Source organism: Microdochium trichocladiopsis (assembly GCF_020744255.1).
Source record: "Microdochium trichocladiopsis strain MPI-CAGE-CH-0230 chromosome Unknown B0I36scaffold_2, whole genome shotgun sequence".
In the NCBI taxonomy this organism is placed as follows: Eukaryota; Fungi; Ascomycota; class Sordariomycetes; order Xylariales; family Microdochiaceae; genus Microdochium; species Microdochium trichocladiopsis.
This window is the reverse complement of record NW_025763545.1, coordinates 807,404-819,683: the sequence shown is the minus strand read 5'-3', so window position 1 is coordinate 819,683 and position 12,280 is coordinate 807,404. Positions and strand designations below refer to the sequence as shown.

Below are 12,280 nucleotides of genomic sequence, written 5' to 3'. Positions count from 1 at the left end.
CCCTTTGTAGTGCATTTTGCCGAGACGGACATTGATCGGAGCAAAGCTCAACCCAGCTCCTAGTAATTAAGGCGTAGTAGTCGCTGGTTACGAACCCTCACAAGCAGTCCGAAAGTGAAGCAAAAGGGGACAAAAAAGACATCTCCAATCGGAGGCAGAAGCGCCGGCAAAGGCAAAGGTGAAAAGACATCGGCGGCTCCCGTTTCAGCGAATGCTTTTGAACAGGTCATCGCCCAGCGAGGTATCGACCTGAGCCTTCCACTGACTCATTTCTGGGATTTTGGGAGGCGGCGGGCCTGTCGCTGCTGGCTGAGGAGTGTTGCTGTCTTGTAACGCCAGGCTGGTGCGCTTGTTCGTCCCGTCGCTCGATGTTAAGCGCCTGAACCACCCGCTGCTTCGTTTCGCCTTCCTATCGTCGAGGACGCTGGCTGTCCGGCTGGGTGGCCGCGGCGGGCCTTGGCCATTCGCAGGCGCCTGCTCCTCGTAGGACGCGTTGAGGAGTGACTTGCTGAGGTACCGCCTCAGGCTGCCTCGACTTGAGCCAGTGGGAGACACAGGCACAGCATCCGACGACTTCTTACCACTACCAGAAGAGACAGTGACAGAATTGCCCGCTCCGTCCAGCCCTGCAGGCGCCCCATTGGCGGTCTTCGCCCTTGGAGTCTGGGGCAGCTGGGTGGCTGGCTCCTCCAATATCGGCGAGGGCAGCGGTGGCGGAATGTTGGTTCCCTCGGTCAAGGAGCCAAATTGGAAGTTGAGGGCCGGAAGCTCAAACCGTTTCGCAGTGGGCGGCTTCGCGGCCGCAGCCGTGCTCGTGCCATTGGTGGCATTCGATGTCATGATGGTATAGAGAGAGATTGACGTCTAGCCGAATATGGGCAAGGTTACGAAGGACTGTGGCCTCACGAAGAAGCTTCTCTCAAGTCGTCGCGAACCCTGATGTTAGGTGCAAGAGTCGGTATAGTTGAGATGCGAGTGACTTGAACAATTGAGAGCAAACTCGTAGAGCTCAGGTTGAGGGAAGCCGAGAAGGGGCTGCAGGCTACTGTCGTAGGGGCCGCAGATTAACATCCAAGCTCACTGCTCAGCCGAAGAGGGTCTGAAGGCTGTCGAGCAAGGACGGCAGCGCTCGGCCACGATTGGGAGCGGTATGTTTCGCGAGAGCTCTGACCTAGAGCGAGAATTGGCAATTGCGACTGGGCCGATGAAGGACACAACGGTGGTGCAAGAGGGGAGATGGACGCGGCGGGAGGCGTGCAGACGTGATTGCTTTTCCGACGTTGGGCTGACCAGGGTCAGGGTCAGGAACCCCAGGGACGGACGAAGGAGAGGATAGGCAGGAGGCTGGGCCGGGATAGGATGGATGGATGGACGGACGGGCTGGTCTCCTCTCGCACACACAGGCCGAACTTGGAGAGGCCAAGCTGCGGGCACGGACAATGTTCTGCTCGGGCGCCACTCGCTAGGCGGAAGTGCTTGCATCAATGACAGCTCTGTGGCTTGCCGCTGGTCTCGGACGAGCTTGGAAGCTTTGTTGTTTTGCGCGGTGCTGGCCCGCTTCACGTCAAATCACGCCAAATGCTGCCAAATTTGTCTTTATGAAAATTGCTGGTATTACGGAATGTTCCTTGTGCCTGAAGTTCTTTGGGTGCCGGCTGTGCACGTTCAGGGGGATCCCCAGGAGGTTGTTACAGGGGTCGCAGACGCCTGTCGTCGTGCGCCGGCCTGGGCGCTGGTGACCCTTGAATGTTGCGTGCGTGCGGTTCGAGAGGGGGGACTGGAAAGTGCAGAGCTGCGGGCCGGGGTGGCCAATACCTAATCCATTTGGGCAAGCCACCAGGCGATCCCCAAAAGTGCTCCCGAGGGGGGCCTGCCGCTTTCGTTCACCCTTCATCCCATCTCGGGCAGCGCAGCCCAGCGCAGGCAGGCCCCACCCAGGCTGGTGATGCTGTCCAGATGTCGGCCGAGACAAGGCTGTTGCCAGTTGTTGCAATAGAATGAGACCCTCCCTCGCGACTTGACATGGCGACACGTTCAAGATCTGGGGATGAGGTTGGTTGGACGATGGCATTGATTGATCTCATGCTGTGGTGCAAGTCGACATCAATGACACAACAGCTGGATGGGGTTTTGCCCGTGCCCCAGAGACACTAGCTCTAGGACCTGCGTTTCAAGCGGAGCTCTCCCGTGTGCATCCTCATGCATGGCGGGAAAATGTTTCAGATGGGATCTCGGTTCTCCGCGTGGACGAAGACATTGCCATGGCCAAGATGCTATTTCGAGTCGCGCTACCGAGCAGAGGGCGATGCTGCAGCGCAAGGTTCCCACGAGCGTCCCCTTGCAAGCTGGACAAGCCTGGTAATGGTGCCCATGACGCATCATATTCCCAGGGACACTATTATGCATGCCGCGGCCGGTGCGAGCTTACCCGCCAGAGGGATGTGGCAGCCGTAGCACTGGCGACCACCCCCTCGGATTTGCAGGCCGAGCCGTGGGGAATGCGGATGACGGCCTCTCGGATCTGCCATGGTCTTTGTGGTCTCGACGCAACGGGCTGCATCGTCGGCATAAGTCGTGCCATTGTGCTGGGAACGTAAGTTGAAAACAGTCCAGACGCGCAGTAGTAAAAGGGAGCCTCGGAAGTCTGCAACGGATCGGTTGGAATGTTATTTTGTAGGCAAGGACTTCTTCGCGTCGAAGTGCCGGCTTTTGTTGGCGACCGCCGCAAGTGGTAGATTTACCAAAGAGAAGCTCTAGACAATGGTGCTACATGGACGATGGAAGAAGAGGGTGACCGGGACTGTACTTCTTAAGTAATGATCCCGTGCTCACATGGCCCAATGCCCAGTCGACCTGTGGTTGAGCAATTCCAAAACTGTGATGGGAACTTCGTGTCGTCCCCAGCGTCTCGAACGGCCCCCACGACTCTCCTACCAGTACAAGTGCAGGAGCGCTTGCCTTGTTCGTCCTGGCCATGACATAAGCCGGCGTGCATGTGGCCAGCGCACACTCAGCGCCCAGCGGGGACCACGCCGCCTTTCTGGATGGGCAGCAGCAAGTGCCTCGAGGTACCGGTTTGCGCGAGCCACCAGCAGATGGCTACACGGCGGGACATCCAGGACTGGCGGTCGCAAATTGAGTTCAACATGCATGCGCTGTAAGTCTGATCGCACGTGCTTACGAGGGTTGCCAGGCTGAAGCTACCTAGGGAGGGGCTGAGACCAACCAGCGGCATTCGGATCACGAAGGGCTACCTCCTAGCCCGTAAAGTATACATGTCCTCGGTGCCAGAACCGTCGTCTACATAAAAAGCTGGAGCAAATCATTAGTCGCAGGCAACCCGAGTGGTTATTACCGTCGTGCACGATCGTCATCAGCTTTCGCTGCTGTGCTCGACGGATGTTGCAACCTTGAGCTTTCGTGGTGGGGTCGACCCAAGCCCGCTGGGCATCGCAGATGCAGCACCTGGTTGCTGGGCCAACAAGGCCAATCGAGGATGATGCAGGGCGGAAACTTGGAAGTGCCCACGTCGATACTCGTGTGCACGGCGCAACAGGTGTGCACTCAATGCAAGGCAACGTGCTCCAGCCGGCTGGGCATCTGAAGAACAGTTTCTCTGGTTTCTTTGTCTCGCCAGGAAGTCCGTCCGTCAAATAACAATACCAATCCACGTCCATCGGAGCAGTTTGCAGGAGCCCAACCAAAGCACACGACACGGTGAACAACGCAGCAAGAGTCCGCCCAAGATGATGTTGACACACTCCCAAGTCTCGGTCGTGCTGAGTTCAGGAGTCGGTACGTTGAGAGCGATGCCACGGTCCCATGATCCACAGACCCAGCTGTTTGCTAACACCCAACGGCTCGCTGCACACTCTTTGTGCTGCGTACGAGCCGGTACACACACACAGTCGTACTGTTCACAGGCGCGCTCTTCATGAGCGGATACGTGCTGCAGCAACGGACCCTCAACAAGCTCCGGACCGCAGTGATACAGCAGATGCAGCCCCGGCCCAGCCCAAAGATATTCCTCCCCGACAAGTTCAAAGACCAGGCCACTGCCGGCGAGAGCGGTGCTTTCGCAAACATGGACCTGGACGGCTCGGACCGTGGATCGAGCACGAGCGACAATATCGACGGCACAGATGCGCTCTACATCGAGGTGCGACCAACAGTGCCCGACGACAGCGAAGAATCACCCGAGAAGAACCAACAGCAGCAGCAGCAGAAGGTCCTGTCGTCTGACGGCTCCGCCGACGACTCGGCCGAGGAACCAGAGGTCGTCGTCGAGAAGCCCATGACCAACGCAGAGCGGCGGAGGAAGATCAAAGAGGAAATCAGGCGGCTCGCGCAGTCAGGAGAGCCCGTGTACTACCAGCGCCGGCTGTGGTAGGCCCACAAGCGGTTTTGTGGTAGCTCATCCAGATCTATGGAAGAGGTCGTGACGACGAGACAGTGTAATGCTGCGTCCGCGACTGCGATTTATGAGAATCATGCTGTCAGGTTTGGGGCTGCAAGCTTTGCTTTACTTTTGCTTTTCCCTGGACAAAATTACTGGGCAATGGGCTGAATGATGCTGTCGATACTTCACCCATGTTTACGACAGGAGTTTGGAATGATTGTATGGATTATACTGGGGCCTTGGCGTTTTTTTTTTTTAAATGGGAAATGTAGCACCATATTCGTGTATATACGACGAGAAACGATCTGCACCAGAGTCTGAAGAGAGGAATCAGCATGTGTTTATGCAGCCCGCAGATGAAGCTGTTCTTTACACAGAAGTCACCTGGACTCAGTCGACCATGTGCAAGTCTCATATAAACGTACTCAAGTACGCACAAGGTACCGCCAGCGGCGAATGGAATCCCAGCCCTACAACGCCGCTTTTCTTGGCCCGCAAAGTGGGTGTCGCGGTGCCAACATAAAACAAGGTTCCACCACAATACCTTGGGTGTAAAGAGGGTGTGGCCAGCTGGAAGAAGCTAGCCCGCGGTTCACCAGCCCACTCCAAAGTATGGGGGACTTGTCACCGTTACAAGCAAAGACGATGATGGAAAGCCTAAATCGCTAGCATGGAAGTGGGATTCACCCTTTTGTCGGCATGTGCAGGCGTGTTGTCGCATGTACGATATGTACTTTAGGTGTCCTTAGCAAAAGCATCGTGTTGTTGAGCTCGCAAGCGAAGACCGTGGTGATGCAGATAGTTCGAGCTATTTTGAGAAGTGCTAGAGGTTTGAAAGGCGCTGCCTGGGTTTCGGTTCGCCTGCTCGTTAGGTGAGCCTTTTCTCCTCGACGAGAGTCGATAATATTTGGGCCGATTTCGAGCATGATTGTGCCACGAAACTTCACCATAAAGCGCCAGGCGCCTCGCAGATCACTAATGTGACAGAATTGCGTGATCCCAAGGTAAAACTTCACAGTCGGGCTGTAAATTCACGCAACAGGTTCCTGTCGCCACCTCAAGGATTCTGCCGGAAAGTTGTAAATACAACTACCAGTTTTTGCATTCCATGTTTTAGCTTGAGAACGTTCCTCGTGTTTTGACCATCTGTCACACTTTCAGCAATGAGCGCAGCGTCTCACGCTTCATCATATTATGATGAAAGGAACTCAACATAGAGGTACATACAATCCAGCCCTTCTGCGTCATCTCCTAGCGCAGAGCCACGAATCTTTCCCAGGCGATATACGCTGCTAATTGGGTGACGGCTCACTTCGACATCTAGCACAATAATATAAACTCAAACTTGCAGAGAAAAGAGGCCAAATCTTAGACGAAGCCCCCTGGCCAGCCTAATTACCAATGTTGCGGTTTTGGAGCTTATCCACGAGCATCCCCAGCTTGAAACAAGCTGGCACCATATATCTGTTTGCTTGCTTTATTCATGCTCACTTAAATACTTGCTCACGGAACACGAGGAGGCCAAAGGGTTAGACCAGCGTCCGATGTCTTGATATAAGCGTCGGAAAAGTCTCAGCGGCCCGGCGATCTGTGTTGTGAGTATCACCCAGCTATGGTTGGGCGAATATGCAAGTAGACAGCAAGATGTCGTCATCGGTCAAATGAGCACTCCTCGGGACAGTAATGACCGCCGACAGCGACAACGGCAATCTTGGCGATATGGACGACGGATTCGCAGAATACACCAAAGCCTGAATGATTCCAACCACGAAAATTTGGTATCAGTACTTGGTCGAAAGCACGGAACTGGACTCAGCGCGAAGTTTGGAGATAAGCTTCTTGAAGAGAGTTTGGTCACGCTGCCCTCCTCCGTCCGAAGTGATTGGCTGCTAGTTTGACCGATTTTCGAGGTTTGGAGCACTCTGGCAGACCATGTGAGCATGCTTCCCGCGCTTTGGTGTGGCAGTCTTGGGCTGTGGTCCGAGGCTTGGGGGCTGCGTACTATAACCTTTTGAGCACATGGGCTTTTGCGAATATCCCCGTAGTGCAGGGAAGGGTGGCATGGACCTGCAGAAGCCTGTCTTCAACCCCGAAGAACCAGCTGCTTATATCACCGAGCAACTTTTTGAGCATGTGTCCTTGAATGGCAAGGTTGAGTCTCTACTGGCATCACCACGGACACCCAACGTCACTGCCAGAGTCCTCCAACAAGAACAATCGCGCATCAAAAAGGAGTCACTGAGACCCGCGATGAGCCGCACACCCGGCCGAGTGCCGTCTTAGGGCCATGTCACCGGAGGGTCCTTGCCGTCACCAGCATTGGCAAAGAGCCTTGGCGGGTTGAGATACCAAGGCAGAATACAATCCAAAACGTGGCAGTGGGAACACCGCTGCAGATCTGATGCGGATGCTGGCATCTGATCAGTGATCCGCGATCCGAGACGTCGCGCCTTATGCTCCCGTGCCTGTAAAGCGATATGGACGTCTGCGCGATGCCCCTCTCGTCGTACGTAACCTTCCGCATTGTGATGTCGTGTGCACGCCAGATGCCCTTGCGCCATCCGGTTTGTCGGTGGGCCCCTTGAGCGACAAGCGGATACCGCCAAATCCCGCCTGCCCAGCTCTGCCCATGAGACTGTAGAGATAGATCTGCTGGGCAGCGTGCTGGTGGGTCAGGGGCAGGGGCCTGGCTCGGGCGGGCATGACTGCATACGCAGTATGCTGCTGTGTCCTGCAGCTTATCGTGGTCGTCGTAATTACGAGCCCACAGACAGTCGAGAGGGGAGACGAGGAGCGCAAGATAGCCCACTTGGTAAGAGCGCCAGGCTCAGCCACCTTTGGAGTCTCTGTCTCTCAATCAGGCAGGTATACTGTACCTCTGACGGGTCAGTACCGGGCGCATAGGTGGGCGGATGTCGTGATGTGGCCCGAGGCGCGTGCGAGATGTGTTTACCCGGGCACTACTTGTCTGTCACTTTGTATGTTGACCAGCCGTCGTGACAGAGCACAGAAACAAGGGACCACACACTTAGTCGTGTGTGCTGCGGGCTGGCCACCCTCCACCTCGGACAAGAATAGGACTGCTGACCTGAGTGGCCTGACTGACATGCCTGAGCTGGGCTGAGAGGCGCCTGGACCCTGCAGGCGGGCGTGCCATGAGAAGGGCTGTTTGGGCATGTCTATGGCGCATGCGCGGGAGGAGGTGGTGGTGGTGGTGTTGGTGTCTTGGTTGTGCTAGGTTATCAGTGGTGTGCGTCCGAGCCCGCAGCCGTTATCGCAACAGCACAGCGCTTCTGTCCAAGACATCGGTGAGCACGAGCACCTGCACCAGAGCATACACACTACCTTAGGAACGCACCAAAAGCAAACAGCAAGCAGCGGCCACGAGTGTGCTGGCTGTGCGACGCTGGCAATGACCAGAGCCAGTCAGTCAGTCAGTCAATGAGACACGCATAACAGCAGGCTCTGGCCACCTGCCATGCGATGCCCGATGTCGCGCAGTCAACACCCCGCCGCGTACCTACTTGCACAAGGTATGCGGAGCTTACGATGTGTGCAAAGAGAGAACATAGAGGTGCCCCGCTCCCTCCACGGCCGGGAAGACAAATGACAACCACCCCCTCCCCCCAAGGGCAGGGATCTGGCCCTCCAGCGCCCCGCACTGGTGTCGTGTGGCCCGGTGCAGCGAACTGCCCACCGGCTTGCATGTGTCGCCAGCCTTCCAGAACGCAGCCACGACGACCAGCTAACGCATGTCGAGCCATCATCGACGCTGGATAGGCACCGCCCTCCCTGCCTCCCTGTCTAGGCCATGTTTGTAGTCCAGTCCGACGGACTACGGCCGCCGGCATGTACCCGATACTTGCTCCTCCCCTGCCTGGCGTCAACCGAGCCCGACACGACCCGCAATGATGATGCCTTCTCCACCAACCGGGCGTCCGCCCGCCGGGCCAGCGTCTCCCCACGTCGTCAAGCTGCTCCCAGGCCGACATTCACAAGCTTGGCCATGCACGCCGGGCATGCTGCTCCAGGGGACGCCAACATCCGGCCGTCTCCCAGTTAGTACCTGGCTGCTCAGGCACAGCACTGCGCCGCTTCTTCGAGCACCAAGCTTTCGGCGGCTCTTGCAGGTTCCCGGATCCTCTGCCACTCCTCGGCTCATGTACATATATCCCTCCCTGTCTAAATACAGGTACTACTGCCTGCATCGACTGTTCCGAAGGTTCACAGCCTTCTTCCTCCCTCCTCTGTCCCGATCCCAAGCTGTTTCCCAGCCTTAGCCCTCCTCACGTGCCCCTCGCTCTTGTGTGATTCCACCATAGGCACAACCATCAGAAGCACTTGGGAAGCAGAACCTTGGCGAAACTCAACGAGGATATCCCCATTCGCTCGTTCTCCTAAATTCATTGAAGAGCGAGCGAGCTGGTCAACTTACCGACACCCACATCGCCGCCACGTGCACTTTCTCAGCTCAGAACCTTGCAATATACGACTCTTTTCGCTTGTGAAACATCAGCCTAGCGTGATCGAAGTTGTGTGAGGAAGCGGTCAGCTCGTTACTGTCACTGTCGCCGATCGAACAACCTTCTCTTATACTTCGGCACCTCATATCGTGGCTAGTCGCACGACCGCTCGAGACGACTCTTTGATCCGCCATAACTTGTGGATGGCAGCCAGCCCAACATTATGGCTGTCGACATGTACCATGCTCGTTTGAGCGCTGACGATTTTGACACTGCGTCGATCCGTTCGGCGGCACCCTCCTACGGTGAGCCGAGATGGCCATGATTCCGCGAGCCTGTTGAAGTTGTGCTGATCGTCTGAGTCTGTTAGTTTCCGAGGCGCCATCATACCACTCGACAGCCCATCCCAACGAGTGTGCACCGCCGTATAGCCCATCTGCCAGGCCTCCGTACTCGTCCACTCCTCGAAGCATGGTCCCTCCTGCGAGTCGCTCCTCGACAGCTACACACAACGCCCCAGCGAGGGGACTGCCACGCATACCTTCCCCTCCACGACAAAGCGAGCCGCTTCAGCTCACCGACTTCCGTGTGGGCACGTGGTCGACCGTGCATAGCAACCCGACATACGCGAGAGTGGCGCACCGTCGGGCAACCGCTGCTAGGCATAGCAACTCGACAGCTACAGTCGAGAATGCCCTGCGCCATGTCCTCCACCGCATGAATACAGAGGAAGCAAACCGTGTGCGACCCCTCGAGGACCCTTACTTGGTTGGCGAAGAAGCAGCAGCGAAAGCTCGGCGCGCCCGACTCTCCAGGCAGAACGGAGACGATATTCTCATCTTGGAGGATATGCGCTGGGACAGGTTCTTGGGTACGTTTGCTACTCATTGAAAATGCTATGCCGTAAACTGCTTACCAGCGTCTGTCCAAAATCTAGCACAAATGCGGGACCGCGAAGACCGTGAGCGTGTTGTTCAGAGCCAGAACACCCGAAGAGAGCTGGAAGCCGTTAGCCGCAGGAGTCTCCTGGGCCGTCTGGCACGATAATGACGCCTCGGACACCACCGCGCATTGCCACTGGCTCTGAAGCCACCCGCGACAAGCACTTCTTTCCCATAAGTCTTGAATCTGACTCTTTACCTTCTTGGGCCAAGCGTGTATCTTACTGGAGGGCTCATGAGGATTCCATCTCTCCTCACTTTCTCTTCTTCAAACTCGATTTTTGTCTTTCTCCCGTTCCACCGGATCAGATTGGTCATTTTGGCATAGCATTTCCTAGGGTGGTTCATCTCACAATCTTATGCTCGGCGTCTCCAGTGATGACGTCCTGATTCGGCACGCATGACTGCATTTACGGAAATGGCGGTCACTGAATAACGAGGGGTTGCTCTTGTGTTTCGGTGTGCATTTTTTGGGTGCGTTCCTGAGAGCATTGTTACTTGAGGATCGCCAAGAGAAGAAAAAAATCAGTTTCGTCACAGACACAAATCAATGTCTGAGCGGAAGACCTGGCGATCATTCTCCTCAATCTGGGTCTAATTTTCTCTGGTGTTCATGACTTGCCCTACTTACCTGACTTGGAGCTGGCCAGGCCATGCCAGGCCACCCAGTTCCCCTTGGTCAGAGGCGCAATTGCAGATAGATTGGAAATAGCAGGGATCTCTTTTCTATTTATTTACATTGTTTCATGAGTAACAGAAGATGCTGTGATTAAAGGCGTTGTCTAGGGAATGCACACAGCTTCCCGCGTTACACAGCTTCGTGAAACAGGTCATCTAGGCGGAACACGGCGTTCATATTGGCTCTCCAAGTGATATCCTGCTGCGTGCGTTGTCTTGATGTCGCATGCGGTGTCTTTTACTCATGATATGCAATTTCCAGCGACGTTGGGCGCGCCAAGAGAGCATGGTACACAAACAACTTGGTGACTTCCCATAGCCCACCTCGAATGGTGTGCGTCTCATGTATGATTCTATAGCACAACAAACAAAAAGCAGCGACTCGACATCCTGAACGCCTTTCCGTGATTGTGTTTGATCGAAATGGGTGTGTGTAAGCCCTGGCGATCATGCTTCGTAGTCATGTTAACGTGCTTGCTTCACAACGTCGAACCTCCCTCCTACAAGACAGCTGACGACCACTACTCTTACAACGAGGTCTCCTAGTGGCTGTCTGTTGCCAAAATAAGCACCGACTGCACTTCCATTGCTTGCACACTCTCTTTGTCAGTTCCGCGGAGACCCGTGAACTTGGTCGTCTGCCTGAAGACCCGCTTAACCCTGAGACTTCGTGTTGAGGATAAGGGCGACGATGAGACTGATAGCACCTGGTCAGCTGTGTGTCCTCGTTCGATTTGGGTCACGACAACCATCTTTGTTGACTGAACGTACCCGTACAGACCCAACACCTCGCCGAAAATCAAGATCAGGACCATGCCAACAAAGATCCTGGACTGTTCCATGTACGCGCGGACGCCCTTGTCGCCGACGATGCCGATGCAGTAGCCCGCGGCCATTCCTGTGATTCCAACGGACAGACCGCAGGCAAGGTGCATGAAGCCACTGGGTCGCGCCAATCGTGTCAGCAGTCGCGCTTGTGCCATCCCAAGCGACCTTTTTGGAAGAGAAGGGAGGGGGGGTTGCTTAGGTCGACGTACGTGTACAGACTGTAAGACGAGTCTGGCTTCATGTCCTCGGCAATCAGGACGGAGACGACGAGAGAGTAAACCGCCAAGATACCGGACATGATGACAGGGATGAGGGACTGTTTGGATATCGATTGTCAGTTCGCCGGTCGCGAAGCGTCGAGCCAGACTCCAGACAACACGGCAGCATGGGGAGAAGGAGCGCACCTTCATAATGAGATCAGGTCTGAAGACACCGACACCGGCGATACCAATGCCAGATTTGGCCGTGCCGAACGCCGCGCCAATACCTGCATTCTTGAAGTCAGCTGCCTGCGACAACGTGCTCCGTCTGCGGGAGAGTTTCGAGTGTTCAGGGGGGACGAGGCCGTCGTACATCCGAAGATCATGGCAGCTGCGATGCCAGCCTGTAAAGAGAGACAGCGGTGTCAGTATAGAGCGAACAAAGGCGCATGCCTGCAGCTCTGTATCTTGGGGACTGACCATGCCGACAAAAGGCGCGAACTTTGGTGCGATCTCAGACTCGACCTGTAATAACTCGGCGGCGGAAGCCATCGCGGCGGTATTTGCGGGAGCACGGGATTGAGCTGCGATGTGTGCGAGGATGTTGAGGCGATGATGACAAAGGGCCGCGGTAGCGACAAGAGCGACGTCGTGGTTCGAGATGTCGACGCCGAGTTGGGGGGAGATGTGGCTTGGGAGTGGTGAGAGAGCTAGCTGCCTGCCTGCAAGGTGCGTAATGGGTGTGGATAGCTGCGTCGAGGAAAGGCTGCA

The 12,280-nt window shown here is 55.9% G+C and overlaps 4 protein-coding genes across 4 annotated transcripts; 2 read left to right on the top strand and 2 right to left on the bottom strand.

The window, feature by feature from the left end:
- Positions 1-204: 204 nt before the first annotated feature.
- B0I36DRAFT_359024 (uncharacterized protein) lies at positions 205-840 on the bottom strand (the record flags this gene model as incomplete). Its single annotated transcript, XM_046158063.1, has 1 exon — positions 205-840. One exon carries the CDS (start codon positions 838-840, stop codon positions 205-207), a length of 636 nt encoding a protein of 211 aa, XP_046016428.1.
- Positions 841-3,772: 2,932 nt separating this feature from the next.
- B0I36DRAFT_313742 (uncharacterized protein) lies at positions 3,773-4,830 on the top strand. The gene has a single exon (XM_046152668.1). It carries the CDS (start codon positions 3,935-3,937, stop codon positions 4,388-4,390), a length of 456 nt encoding a protein of 151 aa, XP_046016427.1. The 5' UTR covers positions 3,773-3,934; the 3' UTR covers positions 4,391-4,830.
- Positions 4,831-9,085: 4,255 nt separating this feature from the next.
- On the top strand, positions 9,086-9,753 carry B0I36DRAFT_345446 (uncharacterized protein; the record flags this gene model as incomplete). Its single annotated transcript, XM_046156358.1, has 2 exons — positions 9,086-9,167; positions 9,233-9,753. The coding sequence occupies 2 exons, from the start codon at positions 9,086-9,088 to the stop codon at positions 9,751-9,753; spliced, it is 603 nt and encodes a 200-aa protein (XP_046016426.1).
- Positions 9,754-11,135: 1,382 nt separating this feature from the next.
- B0I36DRAFT_235779 (V-ATPase proteolipid subunit C-like domain-containing protein) lies at positions 11,136-12,061 on the bottom strand (the record flags this gene model as incomplete). Its single annotated transcript, XM_046149424.1, has 6 exons — positions 11,136-11,178; positions 11,253-11,423; positions 11,519-11,625; positions 11,714-11,796; positions 11,883-11,913; positions 11,990-12,061. 6 exons carry the CDS (start codon positions 12,059-12,061, stop codon positions 11,136-11,138), a joined length of 507 nt encoding a protein of 168 aa, XP_046016425.1.
- Between the last annotated feature and the right edge of the window lie 219 nt (positions 12,062-12,280).